The sequence below is a fragment of the Rhynchophorus ferrugineus genome, unplaced genomic scaffold, assembly GCF_030347505.1.
Source record: "Rhynchophorus ferrugineus isolate W39M unplaced genomic scaffold, kcgeb_rfMv2 rfM4, whole genome shotgun sequence".
Classification (NCBI taxonomy): Eukaryota; Metazoa; Arthropoda; class Insecta; order Coleoptera; family Curculionidae; genus Rhynchophorus; species Rhynchophorus ferrugineus.
Window position 1 is genome coordinate 41,673,727 of NW_027472583.1, and position 22,953 is coordinate 41,696,679.

The following is a 22,953-nucleotide window of genomic DNA, read 5'->3' on the forward strand; positions in this document are numbered from 1 at the left end:
TGCGTGAAATTAAAAAATTACTGGCTTATCAGAGTGCGTTCGTATTAAACTTCTTTCCTACTGTGGAGTTTTTCAGATCAGTTATCAGTGATCCTAGTTATCATAAATTAAAGATTGGAATGCTACACTCAGATATATAGAAATGTTTACATTAATGGTCATAGCAAATTTCTCAACTCAACGATTTTAAGTGTTAAGATAACTTTTAAAGACAGACCTTTGTTCATAAAGTAACATTGAAGGAATCTCATCTACCCAAATTCTGTGCGATGCTGTGCACGTGATTTTTTTAAGAATCCGCCATAGCCTCACAAACTTGCTGAAGAACAACTTATTCAACCACCCATACGGTGCCTCCAACCTTCTCAGCCCTTTCAACTGCTCTAAATCAACACCACAAGTTATTATAAATCACTAATAAAGGTAATTCTATGAAGTGGCGTTAATCAAATTAATAAAATATATTTCTGTTTTTACATATATTTTTGTCATTTTATAAGGATTAATAATAAATACGGTTTCTTGTAAATTTTTTACCGACCCTAGAAAAAAAGTTGCTACATATTAAATTCTGTACAACTTCGTAACAACTTCTAAATTACCTACATGTATAAAAAATGAAATAAGAATTAGTTCATACTGTATTTTTCTACTGCAAATAAATATTTGAATTTCGTTAAAATTATGTATATGTTAAATAATGTGTTAAATATGTATATATATACATATATATATATATATATATATATATATGTATGTATATATACATATATATATATATATATATATATATATATATATATATATATATATATATATGTATATATATATATATATATATATATATATATATATATATAATATTATAACAATTATACTTATTCAACTAGAATTAATCTGTTAAAACGTTACACTTAGATTGTTTGGTTCTATTTGAACATCGGCACTTTCGTCAAGAAAACCAAACTAACTAAATTGCTAAAATACCGAACATTTAGAGTTCACCTAAAGCATGTTGAAATTTCATAAAGCTTAAAATATATAGTTACAGCACATAGACGTAAGTGGAGAAACCAATTAGCATTATTATCATAATAGTAGCAATAAACTGTGGAAATTTTGACAGTTTGATATAAGATTAGTAATTTATTTGGAACATATTTTGTAAAGTAAATATATTGACGGAACCAAAATTATTTTTGCAAAATTGTATGGGCATTTCCAAATTTTATTTAGTAGGCTAAACAAATTAACACAGCCAAGAAATAAGATTCCATCTATCTGAATGGCATTGAGGTCAAGTGTCGTAGCAACTCTTGTAGGAAGTTATTGTTTAATGCCTTTATGCCACACTGAATCCTGCTTAACAATTAGCTGTCTTTAGGAAACTGTAGCAATATACAATTTATTTAAAATACAATCAATGTATTTTTATTCAAAATAATCTTGTTGAGCTTATTTACTCATCTATTAATTATTTACTTAATATTTTTTTATATGTATTTTAAAGGCTCCTTTCAATAATTATGGGTTTATCTGGACTGGACCTTTAACGTGGGATCCGAACCACGGTCGTCAGCATTAAGCGTACCGACTGGCGAGTGACCAATTTTAGAAATCATCCCAGAAGACATCCGGCCTTACCCAGCCTGGTTACTGCTATGACTGGGATCATTTTCCTTGTCGGATTTTACACTCTTTTCTAGAACAATCAGAAATTTTAAACAATCACAAACATAAAATTCTGACCACGCCCGAGTAGGATTCGAACCCGCGACTATCGCAACAGTAGGACGACCGTCTTTACCGCTGCGCCACCAATCCGGCTTAATTAAATTTACTAGTTTAGTATAGTACCAATTTTTTTTGATATGTGATTTGAATGATGGCCTCATGCTTTCTGTAATTTATACTGTAATCATTATTTAGTAGTAAGTTTTTAATTAATATTTTATGAAAAAAATTGTATTCATTAGAAAAATAGTAGGGCAGAGCGAGTCTGTTGAGCCGCGAGATCTAGAGCGTCACCTATATTACTACGGACAGGCTGTGTGATATATACCAGCGGGAGGTATTAGGTGAGGGAACCAAGCCACAAACTGCTTCATTAAATTTTAGCCTAACTATTATGAAAGTCATCATATGACCATCAATTAAGTGTATTATGATTTAAACAGAATCACTGTTAATGGCTTAAGCTTTGAGCTTATATACAGAGACAAACATGAGGGAAAAAGAGAAAGATGCGATTACTTTAAAACATAACTAAAAATAAAGTACTAAAACTAGTAGGAAGGTAGAAAAGTTTAAAGAAAATCAGAGAAGAAAGCAATTATTGGAAATGTCTCAGAGCCTTGAAGAAGAGAATCACTGTATTAAGAAAATTAATAAAAAAGTTAACAAGAATAATGTAAAGAAATCTCAACTTTCTTCAGAGTGGCTACAATACGCTAGTTGCAGAGATTGGATTCACAGTAAATTCACTTCTAGTACGAATGGTGTTTATATTTGCACGAACTCTGGCAGTGACTGAATTAATTAAGTTGTTTTTTCTCAACTAAAAGTATTTTAAGTTTTGTTTGTATTTCTATGACTTCCACAAATCTTGTTATGTTTTTATTCCCATATTCCGTATGTTTTAATATGAAAATGTTTGTATAACCCATTACTTCATGGGACCCCATGGGCGTGTTTCAATAGACCCCGCCTGTGTGGTTTAATAATTCATATGACTATTTTGATTATAAAGTTAATTTAATATATTAAACAATGGATTTGCTAAAGTTGTAAGTGTTAAGTGTTAAATCATCATGCCAAACATTAGTCACAATACTGTCAATGAGAAAGTCCTAATAGATGGGATACAACATGGTTAAAGATTACAAAAAAGAGTATAAAATAAACTTACATTATTTGATTTAGGCAGGTTGAGTTATTGGCTCATAGTTTTTTTTATGTTGGTGCCTTGATAATGGTTGCGTCGTGGTTAAACATTTTTGCCGCCTACATTTTAGTGCACAAATTAAACGTAGCATTTCATTGTGGTTCTATATTTATTTCGTTCATATTTTTCGTCAGTAACGTTCAAGATTTGTATGAATAATTTAATGATATCGCTTTCTCCACTTAGTCAATGCTTCGTGGTTCGCGAATTTTATTTCAAAAAGAAGAGAGTTAATTTATCTCTAAAAATGAGTGGTAATCAAATTCTTAAATAATCAATAAGGATAAGGGGATCGATACCGAAACGAAACATTTATACTGTTATAACAGGCCAATTGAAAAATGAAATGTTCACTAGTTCTGGAGAGAGTTGAACGTCAACATGGAGTAAATCAACAATTCTTGCTATATTGAAAAAAAGCTATAGAAATCATTGTAATTACTATCGGGTCATAAATCTCCTATCAATATCGGGAAGGTATTGAAGAGTGGTATTGTTTGAATTATTTAGGAGACCTCAACGACTTTGCGAAGACACAAGATGAGAAGAGCACTTTTGATTGAGATCGAATAGCGGTTGTGAAGACAAGATTTTCGCATTTTGCCAGTTGGAGGACTGTATTAGTAGGAACGTATTAGATGTGGAAAGCGTGCTACAGTAATTTTTACTTTCGCTCTGCTTTTCACTATAAACTAGCCTTAATTACACACCCTTAGAAGCTGACGATTTTCCATTATCTCTCCATTGTTTTTCAAGTGGTAGTAGATGTAATCACGAGGAAGGTTTTAAGAAACCGTCCGGTTGTTCAATATGCCGTTACAAACTCTTCTGATCTGATGTTTGCTGATGACATATAGATCTGGAAGGTTCTAGCTCTTTCATGATATAGTTCGCATTTCAGAGCCACACGGCTTGTGATTTAATAAGGAAAAGATCGAAGCATGGTCACAACTCATGGGTCACACATGAACAACTCATGGGTCGCCTTCGAGTTCAGGAAATTGGTACGCGTAAAACATTTTATGAAATTGACATACAGCTGCAGTAATAGACCGAATCGGCCAAGTTAACATATGGCTTTCATATATAATTACTTGTTCCAATCTGTTATGTCTGAGCAGTATTTACGAAAATAAGCCAATAAGGAATTATTTTCTAGAGTTTTACTTCTAGAGTTTTGAGGAAAAATTCTTAAAAATTAAGATGTGATCTTTTTCTATAAATAGACGGAAAAATAATAAACTGAACAAGATCGACCTGCATTGAATATGTTTCGACGAAGATACAGTTTCACTCTATATTTATAGTAGTCTATTTTCAATTTTATCTAATTTGAAAATTCCATTCGTCGAGTGGCCTGAATGACATTCCTGCAGCCGACAGTAACTGTTCGCCTTTATAGTTTAATATCGCCAGGAATGTTGGCATTCGGAACATTGTCGACCTGAAATGTTTCAGCCCCGCTAAGGAATGCTTGTGTCGTTCTTTTCGACTTGATAATAGGTTTTTTTTTGTTCGTGATATGTTTTTCGTTTTTCTTTGTTATTTCTCTCTCTCGGTTATGTCCCTTTACTGTTACAGTGGGATCGGACATTTTCTTTTATTTAACTCTTGCGACTCATCTTTATTTTATATAGCGTAATAACATATTAAATATGGTGGTACTATGCTACAAAGAAAAACTAACAACGATTCAGGGAATGTTTCTGGAAAGCATTTAGTGTTTCATTTTGTTTCTATGGAGGTAACAATTTTTCCAACCAATATTGTATAGCATCAGTATTATTACTTTTTTCCATTCATTTTCTAACCTTTAGTTATGTACTTTTAAGATAAAAGTGTGAATTACTTTACTGAGATTACCGTTAGTTAGCAATGATCAATAGAGGAAACAAAATAATGATTTCGTTACAGATTTTATGCTCTTATGTAATAAATAGTCATAAACATATACGGCCAGAGTGGTGTTTGAATTCGTGACGTTTTTGATGGTGATGATCTTTTTGATTTTAAACTATCTATAATGTATGTAAGTTACGATACGATTTAAAACAAAAACTGCTGCTTCAATTCCCTTTTAAGTAAAGTAGTTAAATTATATCTGAGTATCGCTTGTATGCTCTCCGCTAGCTTGTGTTTGATGATTTTCTAAATTTTGCCGTTTATAGTTCAGTATCCATGGCGTAACCTATTTGGAGTTATTTCATTCAAGATGTTTGCATCTAAGCAATTCAGCTACGGCAACTCTTTAGCTGCCATACACCATGAACTGCAAGCTTCTGTCCAGATTCCATTAGATTATGTTACTTCATAGCAACTGCTCCAGGATTCTACGGATTAGGGATGTTTTTCAAACTATGGATGTTTCCTAATTCAAACAGTTTGCAGCCAGGACTTTGAACACCTTTAATTAACCTTTAGTGACGTTAGAGCCTGAACTGGGATACTCTTGCCCGAACTCCACTTAATTATGGCAATGGAACATTCAGAAAGCGTAAATACGGAACGACCACGAATCCAACATCAACTTACCTTCTCTTCTTGATAAATATATTGATACCGGTTAATTGAATGAATTCAGAAGAGAACAGGTAGAAAAGATAAAAGAAGAGACAAACCCGAAGCGAAAAAAAATTATTCTAATATAAACGAGACTCTTATATTTTAAATACATTACTCATTACATCATGTCATCAGATACATATTATTATTTAATCGTACAGGAGAACACATTTATTGTATATGTAGAAGTAGGATAATAGGCAAAATAATCACAATGGATATCAGGCAATATAGTACATACTGCTTCAGTGTTAATTATGCGATACACATATATTGCTCAGTTTACATTCAAAATTTTGTAGGTTCTATTTGAATGTGTTAGTTGTTCTGTGACTATTAAAATAAGCGATCGGTAAAATATGTGATCTCTCAGATATTGTTTTATGTTACGTTTTATATGGTAAAGGTCATCAACGAATAGTAATAGTGGACGAAACCCACATGCCACTGACAGATACTGAAGAATATTAAAAAGGATTGTGACCAGACAACTTAAAATTAACGTGACACGCGTAACAGAAGAATTTAATCACTCACTCGAGTAATACTGCTTCGACAAAAATAGTGCGGCTTAAGTTACACAAAGCTGACATTCATGGAAGGACTGTACCAATACTAATATCCAAAAGAAGCACTCGAACGATCATAAAACCTTGACACATGATTATTGGAATAACGGCATGATCCGACGAATCATCTTGTATATTGTTTCGTACAAAGGGCCAGGTTTATGTATGGAGAATCTCAAACGAACCTTTCGATTCCGACTGCCTGCTTTCTATAGTTAAACATTGGTGTGAATCCGTTATGACTTGCGGCAATATAATGCGGATGAATATCTCAATATATTTTTTTCACTAAGGAGGAAAAAGCTCTTATAGTCGTTTTGCGAGACTTGATCCACGATTCATAGAGGAGAGACCCTTAAATAACCTCGTTTCCTTTAACTGGATATATCCCGGAACCGCATCTTGGTATTACTTCAAGGCATGCGTCCTGTCTCGTAATAGTTCAGTCGTTTCCTTGGATTCTCTCTTTTCTTACTTACATTTGACCTTACCAACACTAATATCCAAAAGAAGCAGTCGAAAGATCATAAAACCTTGACACATGATTATTGGAATAATGGTATGATCCGACGAATCATCTTGAATATTGTTTTCTACAAAGGGCCAGTTTATGTATGGAGAATCTCAAAAGAATCTTTCGATCCGGACTGCCTGCTTCTTATAGTTAAACATTGGTGTGATTCCGTTATGACTTGCGGCAATATAATGCGGATGAATATCTCAATATATATTTTTTTACTAAGGAGGAAAAAGCTCTTATAGTCGTTTTGCGAGACTTGATCCACGATTCATAGAGGAGAGCCCCTAAATAACCTCGTTTCCTTTAACTGGACATATCCCGGAACCGCATCCTGGTATTACTTCAGGGCATGCGTCCTGTCTCGTAGTAGTTCAGTCGTTTCCTCGGAGTCTCTTTTCGTACTTACATTTGACCTTAATTATGTCAGTCAGAATAGTTAAGGTTGCGCTCCTTGATGCGTCGCTCTCGATTAACAAACCCGCCACATTTCCTACTTCCTGTAGCCCTTTGAGCTTCCGTTCTGTTCTGCTTCATAAGGAGGAGTGGCATGGGTGTCCATCTTTCCACAATGCCAACAGGCGTTTGACAATTTTTCCTCTATGTCTTTCAGATAGAAGCCAAATGCGCTATGTCTAGTTACTGCCTGCGTCAGATTACTACAGTGCCAGTTAAATAATTTGTTAGTATTTAACATTTCTTAAAAAATATTTTTATTTGATTAAAGACTTTTACAATATAGAACTATCTGTTCAGTTTTTGATATATTGATATTTTATTCAGTTTGGGAGAATGGCAATGGGAATATGGCCAGTTGAATAATTTGTTTAGTATTTAACGTTTTAAAAAAATATTTTTATTTGATTAAAGACTTTTACTACTCTTACTGCTGACTACCGATCAGAGATAATTTTGTGAGATCTACCATTGCACATTCACCACGAGCATTTTGGTCCATCCCGTGTATGAGTCCTATTTTTGTAGCCAGTTGCTAATTAGCTCTCGCCTGGCGCTGTCACTCGCCTCTCTCTCACCTTTACATACTGCTACTTGTTTTTCTGCCAAGAGCTAACAGGACTTACCAGTTGTGCTTCAATAGCGGCAGTTTTGCACACTGATGTTACTCTTAGCGCCAATCTTCTGTTTATGCTTGTCAGTGTCTTATGCGTATTTGATATTGTAGTGCGAAAGAATTTTAAATTGTCACCGCATACGATATCGTAGAGAGCGCTGTGGTTGCCAACATCCTCCTTTTTATCCTGATGAGTCCTCCTATACGGGGGGGTTCTGGATCAGATTGTCAATATTGCTACTAGAACAATTATGAATTTACCGGACATGAGCCTTCATTCTTATTTTATTATCTCATGGCTTATGATGTTATGGCCCTTTATTGCTTGCTCCACTGACTTCAAGGTGCGTTATCCTGTCAGTATCATCAGTTTAGCCTTGTGATGCGCTCAAGTCAGCTCCATAGTTCGTAAACGCTCTCCAGGATCTTATTAGCGGTTTGGACTACCACCGCCAAATCACCAGCGTAGGATATAGTGCTTATTCCTTCTCGCCTCCCCATTCTCAAGACCTGGTCGCAGAGTACATTCCATTGTGTCAGCACCAACACTAATCTCTGCGGAACCCCGCATCGCATATTTGCACGGACCGTCACATTAGTCTCGTAATGCGTAATAGGTATCTGCTGATGCTCATTCTTAATAATTCCCGCACTATTACCTTTTATAGGGCTGAGTTAAAGTCTCTTGGCATCTAGCGCTAGAAAGAGGACCATCCCTCTATTTTTCTGTGTCCTTGAGTTGTTCTGTTGGACCACGTTTTGGGTTATGCGCTGATAATGCGCCCATATGCACAGCCAAAAAGTTTTCTTCGGCCAGCACAATCGCAAATAATGTTAAAAACGATACATATTATGCATATGTGTGTATACATAATCGGCATTTATCAACATTAATAACTAGTAACAATAATATTAATACGTACTAGATAAATTGATAAAGGTATTCGGTATTCGTTATTGTTTATTGTTAAACATTTCTTATTGATGTAGGTAAATAGTTTTTAGTAAATAGTATTGCTTGCCTCTGATATAATATAATATGTCAGCTATATAATTTCATGTATATTAATGCAACTGAAATACCAACAAGCACATATTAATGCAACTACAATACCAACAAACATATATTAAAGATTATCTACTATCAAACTTGAAGTATCTTGCGATCGAAAATACTTCAGCTGAAATTATAATAATATATTCTGCAATATATTAATAAAACATTATATACAAAAAAAAATGAAATGATTTTTCACATACATCTCAGTCCTATATAAAGCTATATCTATGTATGAAAAAATAAGTCAAAGAATATTGCAGAAAGTTTAACTTTTGTGATATGATTTTGGTTAATATACAAAATGTAAAATACAATGTAAGTTATCATATGAGATCTATTCAATCAGGAAAATGGATATTAGATCAATAACATTAATCATGTATGTCATTTTCAATACACAGTCCCTAAAAAGCGCATGAACTTGATGGATGTTTTATAAAGCATTCGTCTTTTTATTGATTGTGCGGTTATGTATGTTTGAATTAATTTTTTACTTCTCTATTTTTATTGTCTTAAAATTATTATATAATTATTATATATATTGTATTAAAATTATTATAATCTTATTAGTAATAGTCAAAAATATACCTCTACCAATTCTACAACACATGTCGTCTTTACAATTTCTCAAAATAAGCTTCAGACACATTCACTTATCCTTCAAAAGTAAATCAAGTAATTGCAAACATATGTAGTAGAATAGAAAACTACAGTCTAATCAAAGTCTTTTTGTACATGCGTCATCAAGATGTTTAATGTATTGCCTACCGCAATTTGTAAATTGGTTTTAGAATCAGACAATATTTTCCTTCTCATTTTATTCTACTTAAAAAGTGACACAATGCAATCTGATAAGTTCGAATATGTATCCGAACCAGCCTGTTAAAGTTGTCCGGTTGTCAAACGTATGCAAAATACTTGAAAACAATAGTAATAAGAGGTTATAATTCTAACTTATAAACTATTGCGGCTTTATAATTAACTGTAGTTTCTAGACGCACTATAATGTTAAGAAAAATTATATTTGATAAAATTTTTGTTTGATTATTTTATTTAGATTAGAATATTGTTCTAGGTCAAAGACAAAATAATTTAAAACTCAGAGTTGATGTGGCAACATTGCGACGTTTTTACGTTACAAATATAGATGACTTATGTACAAAGAAAACTTTGAATAGACTATATATTACATATACATCAATATTACATCAATTGTCAACTATTGACAAAAAGCAGATTTTTCGTAAGATTTATGTAAATCAATTTATTTAAACTTTCTTACATTATTTTAGTTAGTAAATATTTAATTAGTTGGAATGAAATTAGTATTTATTTGACCCTTTCTTAATGGCACTCTAAGTTTGGTAATATATTTACACAACTTAATATCAATCTTGCTTACATGAAGTCTTATAAAACAGAAATATTGATTTTTATTGCCTGTTTGATAATAATTACACATTAATTTATTGCTGTATAAAGAATGTAAAACACTAACCATCATCCATTATGGCTGTCGTAACATTCTTTCCTGTAATCCCTTGAGCCCATGCTGCTTCAACGTTAAGATCCAGCTTGGCCTTGCCTCCATTCTGGCCGGTATTTTTCAGGTACCATTGAAAAGGAAAATATGGGTCGGAGGGGTCTTGATGTGGTTCGATGTTTTTCACTAGATTTTCTACCTTCAACGGCTTGTATCCACGTTTCACCCGGATAAAGCCGGGCTGCTGTATGGCTGTGTGAATCTGCAAAAAACAATAACCGATATGAAAGTAATTAGCCTTGATAAGCGACGAATAAAGTTAGGTTCGGAGTTTCTACACGTGGAGAGTACAAATCTCATTAATTATTTCCGCTTTTCCGTCCATTCGGGATAAACTAATTCCTGTTCCGCGTACTTATGATTGGTCGATTTTGTTCCCTTCAGACCGTAGATCGGGGTCGATTCTCCATCAGAAGTTTACTATCCTTTTGAAGGTATATTACGCTTTCGATAAAAAATATTATACGTGAGCTATATTTTAGCTGAGATACATACGTGCTACTGTTTTATAATTACTAGTGATTGCCGTGTGGTCGAAATTTGACCACAATTTATTAGGTTAATCATGTTTATCTAATAATAGAGTAAATATATAGGATTTCTTAAAAATTATGTGCTAATGTTATTAAAACTTGTTTTGGCAAATTTTCAAGATTAGAAATATATTTATTACATAATATTATTTAGAGTAACATATATCTCTATGTTAAAATATTTGTAAAATATCTTAAGAGCTAACACTAACTAACCTTCTTCAAGTAGCTTTTAATTAAATCTAATTTTATTTCAGTTTCAGTTAGTCAGTATTACTAAGTTAAAATTACTACACCACTGACCATTATAACAAAATTATCATGAGTATGAATATTTTCAGAATTGTAATAACTGTAGGTCATCAAACATAACTACATATGATTATTATTTACTTTTATGTTATAAACATATATGAGATATTGGAAATATAAATAAATAGAAATTAAATAAAGTAATGTATATTTGTATATTAATTAAAACAATAACGAATACATTAAGACACTTTATATTTTACAGCATAGAAATTATATTAAATTGATGTATTTACAATCATCAACTGAACTGTTTTTAATTAAAATGCGTTGTTCTTTACTTATTTATTCTACTATTCAATCTTTGAACCAGTATCTGTTATATATATTCCTGTTATATCATTTTATGTAATATTCTGACATTTTACCATTGCAAATAGCTCATATTTAACTCGTTTTCTATTGCTTTAGCTAATCTATTGCTTTCTACTTTGCTTTGTATCCTACATGGGGATTAAAGTTTATCAAGCAATGAAATGAATATGCTCTTTGTCGTCGGCGTCAAAATCACCATTTTTGAAGCATCGAAACTAGAATTCGCAAGTTGAAATCGATGGAGCATGGTTACATGAATCAAACATAAGCCTCCCACATAATTCAATGTATTTAGACATTTTCAGCGTAGTGAAAAATATTTTTATTTATCCTTGAAATGAGACATAGTGAAAAGTGAAACCTTGTTAGCGAGGCTTCAACATGCAGTTGGTTATAAATGTGCCCTATGCGATTTAATACGCAGTAACATCGTTTGTTTTAAACCTTTAAAATTATTTTTTAATCCTGATTGTAAAAGCTGAATTGTAACTGTATTCTCAATACTAAATTTTATTTTCGACATTAAAAACGTTAAAAAGAAGATATATTAGGAGAAAACCAATTATAATAATACAATTGATACATATAAATACAAATGGTTATATGCGATTCATAACTGGTTAAATTATGATTCATGAACTCTCGATATTGATTGATATATTGATAATTGATTTTATGAATCTAATGACATTAAGAATTAGACCAATCAGATCTGTACTCTCTTGAGATCTCGGAACTGACATTTGAGCGACTTTATTTTCTATAAGACCTTTCAAATAAAAAATAATATAGGCAATGAAAACATTTTTTTGTCGCTGTATAGGATTTTATCGTCATTTCGTAACTAGACAATTGTGCTTTTGCGCTTAAAACAGGTCATTCCATAAAAAGGACGTGGACAAACACACATGTGTATAAAATGAAATTTTATATAACAAATTAAAGTAAACTATTTGAAGAAGTGTTAGAAAGATAAAATTTTGGTGTGGATAATGTTGGCGTCAACAACGAAATGTCAACGTTCAGGATAACTAGAACAGAGTTAAACGGTTGAAGGATACAAAGACATATGATAATTATTGAGAGTTAAAGAAGCGATTCGTATGAATTAAATTTTATGATAATAATCAATCTCTCGCAAAAAATCCATCAACTGATTTATTCTTATAACAGAAAGGTGATGACAGTTGCTCAAAGGGTGGAAGACAGAGGCACATAGAGACATATTGGTCGCATAACTCACAGCTCGGTGTAGCGCTAGCGGACATCAAATGGCTGTGCGAGAAATAACAGTATCACAATCTCATGATTCAGTTTCGTTCCATGGGATGGATAGGGGGAACTGGAAGGAGACTAAAAAAGTTACTTTTTATTTCAAAAAGTTTGTTTAATTGATCCTCTGAGTCCCAGAGTCTTTGCTTTGTGGCTCTAGTAAAAGTTCCTAAGATGTGTTAGAGGTCAGTGTGGGCAACTACATACATCATACATATGATCTTGACAGGGAGTTGAAAGTGGACGGCAGACTTCACCGTAACATCTGCCTGTTCATTCCCAAGTATCCTAACATGAGAGATGGTCCACATTAGCGTCAGCAACAGTGATCGCAGGAAATTTTTGGGGGATGACCGTATTTTTATTCGAATAATCAATCTAGCTGTAGAATTATACTATGAGTCATTTTTCGTATGGTTGAGTAGACACATATTTTGGGGCCTGGTGAATGGCTTATAATTCATCGGTGAGTATCGTACCCTGTTGAACGGGATTGAAATGACAAGTTTGCCCATTACAGAAAAAGGCACAACCAAGAATTGTAGTGTATTTGGAGCCATCAGTATGAATATGCAGGTCAAACGGAGCGTAGCTCAAAAAAATTGCTCTTATGAAAGAAGTGTGCTCGCATGATGTTCCTAAATATCTCTAAAAAAGTTTGTCCAGGTAAGGAGGGAACTTGAATAAGGAGTAAACACAGGGAGCTAAATCCCGTTTTGGGTAGCAAGTCAAATATAATGAAGGTCTATCCACGAAGAGATCAGGCAGGCTGAGGAAGGCAGTGTAATTGAACCTACCTCGATTTTACGGGAGATGTCAACGGCAGGTGAGAGAAATGGTAGATGAATGGTAAGTACGGTTACACAAACTTATTGCCGGTGATGATCGTAAGGCATTCAACGATATCCTGAGCGCTGAGTTTTTATGACATCAAGTGTCTTGAGGTAGGTATTAAAGGCAGTGTTGTATAAATACAGCCATAGTCTAATTTTGGCAAGGTAACAGATATATTTTGATTATAGTTTATTGGTTAGCACCTGTGCGATGATGGGATAGCCATCGCTTCGCGCAAAAGTTCACGAGTCATTGTCTCTGACAGTAATCTGACTCCCTGAAAAATCTAAATCGATCGACTGGAAGAAAATCATACCGATAATAATTTTACAGCTCCCTGTAAAAGTCTCTCTCGTAAGTTGGTGGACTCAAGGGCACAGTAGACGACTATATCGGCTGCAAATAGGAACATAGGCGGTAACTGTGTTCAAAGCTATTAAAAATAGCGTTAGATTCAAGATTGTGCCTACCTAGGACTCAAGGGAAACATTGTTTAAAGGGCAGGTAGAGGAGAGGATACCTCTTTAACAGAGTTGGAAGAATCTGTTGTTAAGAAAGTTGCGGATAAAATATTTCTTTCGTATCCAAGGGAATGAAGCCACCTCACGATCAATTCTCTATTAACTAGATCAAATGCATTTTGTAGATCCAGGGATAGTTATATGAGATGTTGTTTAGTTGTGAACGCATCTCTTATGTGTCTTTCAAATCTGCACGAGGTGAGTGAGAGTGGATCTACCAGGTCGAAAGCCACACTGAATGAGATAGAGTTGAGGATACTTTCCAGTGACCAGGCGAGGTGATTAAGGATCATTTTCTCGACTAGTTTGGATAGGTGGCCTGTGGGGGGTTAGTAAGTCTAGTAACTAGATGCGGAAGTACGGGGTATACTTTCTTCCAGATAGGAATGAGAATGGAGTGCTGTGAAGGGAGAAACAGTATTGGTTTAGTGTGAGCAGCAGTAACTGTCTGACTATAGTCCCGATTACTCAAAATAATTGCTAACATAATTGGAGGTCGGACCCTGGAGTCTACCAACTATGTTCCAAAAACGTCTGAAGAAGCACGGTAGTCCAGAGTGTCTGCAAAATTTGAAAATTATGTTTTGGTCTGGACGATGATTTTTTGGCGGCAGTGTGTGTAAACTTATCTTATAAGTTGAATGAAGCGTTACAAAGATGGGCTGGACTTAACGTCCGCGTATTTGGCATAGTAGTTAGTTTGGAGAATTTGTGGAACAAACCACACAGAATTGATTGAGTCCTTGGTTAGTTCTGGAGGCTGGAGAGGGGAGAGGGATATCCTCAGGGGATGGAGCTTAGGAGAAAAGAAGCTGGCAGAATCGTCGGTGCCTCCCGAAGATTTGTGCGTGAGCGAGCTCGAAGGCTGTTATTAGGTCGTACGATAAGTTGTTATAGGTGCTGTATGTTTACTGGGTACTGAAGCTTCCAAGATAGTAATAGTAGTGGGAGGTTTCTTTGCAAGTGAGGTAGAGTAGTACATTGTTGTTTTCGGGCAAAATAGAGTATTTCCTTCTTGCTTTCTGATATGAGGCTCTTCGTGTTATTCTTATTCGCTGAATTGCAAATTCAATCCTTGTACCGTGGCGAATGGTTCTGATTACAGTTTGGACAACGGAGGGCGGGAGGTACTCCGCATTTGGATTGATAAAGATTGAAAAGTATTGATTTTTATTCAGCTACGCATCCCACCGGTTCAATCCAGCCTTAGGATTTAGGTTTTATTGAGGTTTTCTTCTCTTTACCCGGACGGTGAAACCAAGACCTGCGTAATTACCCGCGAGACATAACCACAGACCGTAATCGCATGGTATATCTAAGGATCAACGAATCCTTGGGCATCGTTAATCCTTTTATGCACTCCCCAAGTGACGACACTACATCAGGGAAAGCGAAGTTGGGCCCCGGTGTCGTTACTTACCATACTTGGTAATGCCAAGCTCCGTAGAGGCATTGAAAAAACATATAAATTTAATTATACGGTAGTAGGTTACGAAGTAACACACTGGGCTTACCTGACAAGAATTAATAGCCATTTTGGTAGTAATTGAAATACATTTATTAAGTTTCAAAACTATATAATTGTTTTTCAATGTTACAATCCTTGATATAAACAGGTTTCTCCTAATTTGATAATTATATGTTCTCCACAATCGCAACCATGATGTATTACATCTTAGTAAATTATCGTATTTTAGAAAATTTTGTGTACATTTATCAATAGTCACCATGAACAGCTAATAAACGACCTATAATTAATAAATTTATTTCAGTATGAAATATTTTGTTGAATTCTGAAATTTCCTTATAGAATGGGAATATTTTTAATGGATTGTAGGAGTTATAGCCATTCCTGAAGGTTACTTATTCTGCGTTCTACAAGAAAATGTGTGTTACTTTTTAATCTGACCTCGTATGTGTTCAACTGTCAAGGATAATTATACTTAATTCCAATCTTTGCGTGAGCAGTGAAAATATTATTCAAGAACGAAAGTTTTTTTACATTAATACAATATTATTCGGTTTAACATCTTTTTAAAAATAGCTGGATTTATTTTTTGTGGTTTTGATCTTTTGAACAATACGTGACGGGAAAAGGGTCGAGTCACGCGAGTTCTTTCCTGCCTCATTGACCGTTAAGCCGCCTCTTTCTCGAACTGAATTGACAATAGCGGTCACGTCCAGCCGTTGAAAGGGATTTTTGCGTCCTCTGAGGCACTGAAACCTTCTCTAAAACGAATTTGACTTACTTGTTGAGGCGAACAAGCTATTATCTACAAATATACGAGGACTGCATTTTATATTCTAGGATTGTGCCAAACTAATGTTGTCATTTTCGTATTAGATGCTTACATGCACATGATATATGACCATGACAACTTTTTAAAAACAGTATTTATTCAGCAAAATTGTTACGATTATATTAATGAAAGTTTTATTTTTTTTCATTATTTACAACATGCTGATGCCGTATTAAAAGACTTATGTTGGGTTAGCAGCAACGACGGTTCCTCAATAAGTGCACACCTAAATTTAATGCTTTCTCTTGAAAAGAAAACTAATTAATTCTTTTTTTTTTAATTATTCATCATATACTTGAAATTAATACACAAAAACTTTTGACGGATTTCTTATCTGACGGTAAACCTATCAACTATTTCGTAAACAAAACGGCATATCCATAAATTGCGAGACGCTGATTATGCGTAACGTGAGAAATCCAGCCGTTCACTTTGCTCTGTGCTCGTTGCGGTATCTTCAGTCACTTCACATAGGATTATTAGATCCACAAAATATTGAGAATTTAGAAGGGTATATTAAATGAGCACATGCGATACAGTGTTTTAGTTTCTTAATTTGCCGCTAGGTGCCTCGAGGTATAATTTAGTAACAAAGCTGAAATTTAACACTTTCTGCTTTCAGAAGGCTATTTTAAAGAATAAGAAGGCGTAGTGTACGTATGTATATATTTGGTGGAAATAATCAAAAAGTTTCTGGATATTTTGGACTATTTTGGTAGCTCTATGCTTCCTATAGCAACAAGTTGATTTATATACAAACATTTCGGTTTAATTTTTTTCGATAAAGCTTTTGTTGAAAACGCCTCTTTCGAATTGCAGCATTTTTTAACATGGCCGACAAAGAAAAACTTATAAACTTATGTGTTAAATATTCTTATTTTGTTAACTGTGTATTTATGGTCCTTTTTTAGTTAAAATGATTTGTATAAATCTTAAGACATCTACGGTGTTGAGGTCCTGGATATAGTACCATTTCAAATAGAATACCCAGCTTTCCTAGCGATCCTGCTCTGTGTCAGACATAGCTTTTAGCAATAAATAATGAAAAACTGATAGAAATCTCTTGAGATGTTTTAAATTGGAGCAAAAGGGTTTGTAATATACATTTTACACAGGATAACTACAAACCGAAACGTACAAAGAGCATTGCTTAACAGGGATACGGTTTCCAGTTGTTATTAAATTGTAAGTCTTTTATAATGTTAATTATATGTAACTGATTTGTAAAATACAAGCCTCCATTTTAGCTGTGGCATAAAAGAAGGAAAACATTGATCCAAATACATTTCCTGTTAGTTGAACAGTGATTAAAGTCCGGCAGTATGATAGATATAATTTGACAAAGCCAGAGACTTTTTTACTTTGTTGGTAAATTATATCTTGACTGTTCTATTTAATTCCCAGATTATGTACAAAACTTAACAAGCAGTCTGTCCAGTATTTTAAATCACCAAATGCTTGTATTTTTTCATAACGATCAACTGTTTTGAGCATTCCGAGCGAGACATAATTAGAAAGATAATAATAGGTGTTGTTTGTTTTGTTGGATGAGAAAAGTGATCAGAATAGAAAAAGGTAAAAATGAAACATTTTTTATTGTAATATTTAAATATATCCCAGCTTATATGGATCAATTTCAACATAAGTATTGTACTCTACTCTATATTTGACAGAGTTATATTTATGATAATGTAAAGTGTTCCACATTCTGTAGTTTATTAATTTTTGTATATCATATACTGTCATCAAATATAGAAAATTCTAAGAATTTTTCTTTGATATAATTGTAATGTAATGTATATGTATATATATATATATATATATATATGCTAGCACTTATGTACATGAAATCAGTGCACTTTAACTAGCGAATGTAATAATCTGCCTCGAATTTTTTTTAACTAACATTGTACGCCCCCAAAATATCGAACCACGCGCTGCCGCTGGTTGACAGAAATCAATTATTGATTAATTTTCGCTCTTGTTCCGTATTTCGAAACTAGATGGGCATGCATTAGAATAACTTTGGTCCTACTACTAGCTGTGGATGGTCTTTTTGCAAACATACGTCGTTTAAATTCTTCAAACAATGTTAGTAGGTATCTGTAGAATAACCTCATTTTGTTTTACTAACATATTCCGCTTAGGCGTCGACGTGGATTACTCTCCTAGTTCAGGAGAGCCCATCATTTTTTGCGTTTGTTATTGTCATTGTCATGGTAGATCTACTTTTCATAGCCAGCTGCAATATTCTACAGAAAACTCTTCTTTATCTGGTAAGCAGTGAAACCGTGATGTTAAAACTATTTGGAATGGTATTTTCTCTCAATTAGCTTTGTATTTATATAAACGCCTAAAAATAGTTGATTCATATTAAACTGCCCGAAAGTTTTTTGAATTTTCGCTGAGTTTTCATCCAGTAAATGTTGTTGTTGACGTCAAAATCAGAAATTTAATGGTTTAAAACAAAAACAACAATTCTAATATGGCCGAATAGTGTCACCATAAGTGACTGATGGGCTTCGACAGCAAATATCTTTCAAATCAAACAACAAAAGTTATGAATAGCAGAAACGCAATTATGATTCATCCAAGATTAGAACCTGAATAATTTACAATAAATAATTCTATAATTCTCAACGTAAAACTATTATTTTATGTTAAAAATTTTAAAGCTATCGAATATAAGAGTTAAGTTAGGTTGTTACACTGATATTTCACATTTTCTCCAATATATATCGCCTATCAAAATACATATAATTAGCCAATATATTTAAGGATATTTTTGATCGTCATCATAAATTTCGAAACTCCGAAGTAAATTAAGTAGGAAAATTTTCAGGCAAATACGTATTAGTTTACTTATTAGCTTATGATTTTAAAATGTAAATAATAAGTGTTAGATCCCAAGTCTGGGAAATTGATTTAAGAAGAATTAATTGAATAGCTTGCTTAAGTTAGCTGAAGAAGTTATATGATTAAATGTGGTTTTCATCGAACCATTTTCATACTCGTAGGTATTATACAATGATGGCCTACTATTATTTTATGTCATATTAAATATTTCAACTATTTTTCAGATTAGATTTTTTTAAATTTATGATTATAATTTTATACTTTCGAAGTACTTCATACTCTTGAGTTAGTTTTTTTAATGATACGGTACGATCCACCGGCGGCGCGTGGTTCAATACTTTGGGGGCACACAACGTTGCGTAAAAAAATTGTCCGTCATTTTATCAAAATTCTCGGTTCGACACAGATTATTACATCCGCGAGCTACAAATGCACTCATTTTATTTGCACACGGGCCAGCATAAACCTTTGATTGCCGAGGTGAACACAGGATGCGGGCGAAGGAGGATTGATCAATCAGATCTAATATTCCGATATGCAGTGAACGAATATTTCCACAACGGGCGTACAGCAAAGCGAAAAGCTGGATTTCTCAGGTTACGCATATTCAGCGTCTTACGATTTGTGGATATGCAGTTTTGTTTACGAAATAGTTGATAGGTTTATCATGAGATAAGAGAAAAATATGATGAATCGTTTTTTTTAACAAAAAAAAATTAAAATAATGATAGGACAGAATTTAATTAATTTTTTTTTAAGAGGAGCTATTAAATTTGGGATGAGGAACCACCAGTGTATCGTACGAGATTAATAAGCATTCAATACCACAGGGCGTGCAGTTAAACCAGGGCAAGAATTTTTATATTAATATTTAAAATTATGGTTAATCCCATTAGTTGTGGCGTAGCAGCGTAATATTATCATGTGGCCAATCTATGTCATTGTCATATTATTCATTTGCAGCCGTCTGCAATTTTTTTTGGCAAATATTATATTCTCAAAAGTTAGTTTTGTTTGCTTCTTCTAGATAATCATACACCACAAATATACGCAATATATATTAGGATCAGGAGCATGTATATATTTTTATTAACGATATGCATTGTTAAAAACGCGAAAAATCATATTCCGAATATATGCCAATTCTTTTGAGAGTTTTGAGTTCAATAATTTGTATGTCAATAATATAAAACGGCAGGAAGGACCAAAATAGGTCAAAGACAATGATTTGCGGAATTTATTAAACGAATAACGAAAACTTTCAGACTGTTGTTTGCAGAAACATTTTTAGATTTATATACGATGGGAAAGAGCCAATAGGAAATAGAAAGAAAATATTTCTTTGGCGTTGTGATGATTGTAAATGTGAAAAAAGTCAGAGATTGGTCAAGGAAAAGCAACTACATCGATATCAAAGCGGAATGTCCACGGCTATGACATCTTGATATGCATTTGGCGGGAGTACTAAGATGTAGTATATTACGAACTAACAGTAAATTAACTCACTAAAGCCATCTACGATACGTTACCAGAGTTTTGAATGAAACATTGTTGCAGTTTAAACGAGAAATTCTGCTTCACTCAGCATTACTCACTAGATATAGTGTTTTCTGATTAATACTTGTTCAGATCGATGCAGCATAGCTTGGCTGCCCAAGTTCTCGAAATATTTGAGAAATACGAAAATGTGTAGATGATTAGATCTCTGTTAAGCCAACTGTTTTATTTGCTCTCTATCGCTATATATCCCGAAATTTTGAAAAAACCGTAGAAATTGATGGAAAAGATACTTTGATTAATCTATATTCTACCAATTTTCTAAATATATCCCTTTTTAAAGTGAAAGAATGATAAGCACAGCGCACAATAGAGTCTATCAAAAAATATTTCACATATTAAAATATATTGAAAATAAGTTCTTAAAAATACAAAATTTTTATTTTGATTAAGATATTTATCCGAATTATTACATTTTGAAAATAATTAAATGCACTGTTGGAAATATTATTTCTGAATATAAAGAAACATATCAATGACAAGTACACCTTAATAAGTTAAAATTGGTTTCTTTAAGTTCTATATTATTTTTTATACTTTTTTTTATAACCCTTTAGTGCAAATTTCGTTTCATGTTGTACGAGAAGCTTCGTTATTGCATCGTTAAAAGCGGAGACTATTTTATTCCCTTCGAAATCTTTTCTTTTAGATGGCTTAAAAATCTCTTAGAGAACCTTTTAGAAAAGCGCCAAGAGCTAGAACGAGATGATATTGAAAATTTAAAGATATTTAGTCAAGATTTTTTGTTTCTCCATTCTTTTATATACTTATTAATATTATATGGCGTGATTGACATAACTTTGATTGTTTAAAAAATGGTATAATTATTTCAGAGAGGCAGATATGACTAGTGAAACATCTAGACATGATATTTCGTTCGAAGTCGCAGATATTATATAATTGACGCATTCGGCAGGATTCCGGAGAGATCATAAAACTATTTTCTTTTAAATTCATTCAATTGTCTACAATCAATATACTTATCAAGAAAAGAAGTGTTGAGGGAAGTGAAGTGTTGCGGGAAAAAATGTCGCAAAGATGACAAAAGGCAAATTGAAGATGCTCAAAGGTCCCTAGTTGTAAATTACTAGAAATATAAAGCCTTTATGCTTTGAAAAACCTTAATTCGTTGATTTTGGTAAAAATATGATCAAGGTGTGAGACTATCAATGGTGGAATGAAGTTGCTGTGGACTAACATAGTCTAATGGAACTTAGACAGAAGTCTGTAGTTGCGGGTGTATGGTCTCCAAAAGCGGATGACAGTTGTTCAACAGTAGATTATTGGGATTAGGAGTCACTGAAAGACGGAAAACCATTCTATTGAGGGTATAACAAGAAAATTTGGGTAAAGCAATGGAACTCAGAAGATCATTAAATGCAAACTGGTGAATGAATGTAAGATTTACAGCTACTACTAATTTTACTAGAGTTATAAGCTGTCTAGTGGGTAATGTCTTTACTAGATAGAGGTGTGATATCGCGCGACTGATTGTTAGAAAGGAACAGTGTATTTATGTGAAACCGGGAGCTGAAACTGGTAAATTGTTCATACATAAGCATCTTTTGTGATACCTGTCGAATAATTAGCTACCACTTTCTATAAATTAATTATTTCTCACTAAATCTCGAGAACGACTGGGCCGATTACGTAAATTTTGATTTTGAAATATTTGCAGATATTTAGGAAAAGTTTATATGGTGCGAAAATATGAAATAGTTGGCTTGGGTGGCGCAGTGGTAGATACGACAGTCCTCCTGTTGTTACGATAGTCGCGCGTTTGAATGCGCGTGTAAATCCTTGGGCACGAGTATAAAATCCGAAAACTAAAATGATCTCAGTAACGCCAGTAACCAAGTGCGTAAGACCGGTCGTCTTCCGGGATAATCTCCAAGTTGGTCACTCGCCAGTCGGTAGCCTTAATGCTGATGACTTCGGTTTGGAGCCCACGCTAAATAGTGCTATTTTTCCGTTTGGCACAACGCATATTACACAGGACAATTTAATGTCCACTTTCAAGGTATTATACCATAAAAGTGTTTTAATACATTCATTTGTATTAGAAATAAAATACTAGGACAAATGTATTACTTGGAGACCTGGAGGTTACCACTGGCAGATGCAGATCACCAAATCTTAAATATTTATTTTATGGGCAATCCAGAAATGGAAATTGATAGGCGTTG

General features: G+C 33.5%; 1 protein-coding gene across 1 annotated transcript in view; it reads right to left on the reverse strand.

Moving 5' to 3' along the window:
• Positions 1-22,953, reverse strand: part of amon (prohormone processing protease amontillado) — a 198,415-nt gene that overhangs the window by 111,762 nt on the left and 63,700 nt on the right. Inside the window, exon 3 of the mRNA XM_076403257.1 lies at positions 10,223-10,469. Within this exon, the coding sequence (XP_076259372.1) occupies positions 10,223-10,469 (247 nt within the window). The remainder of the gene's footprint in view (positions 1-10,222; positions 10,470-22,953) is intronic.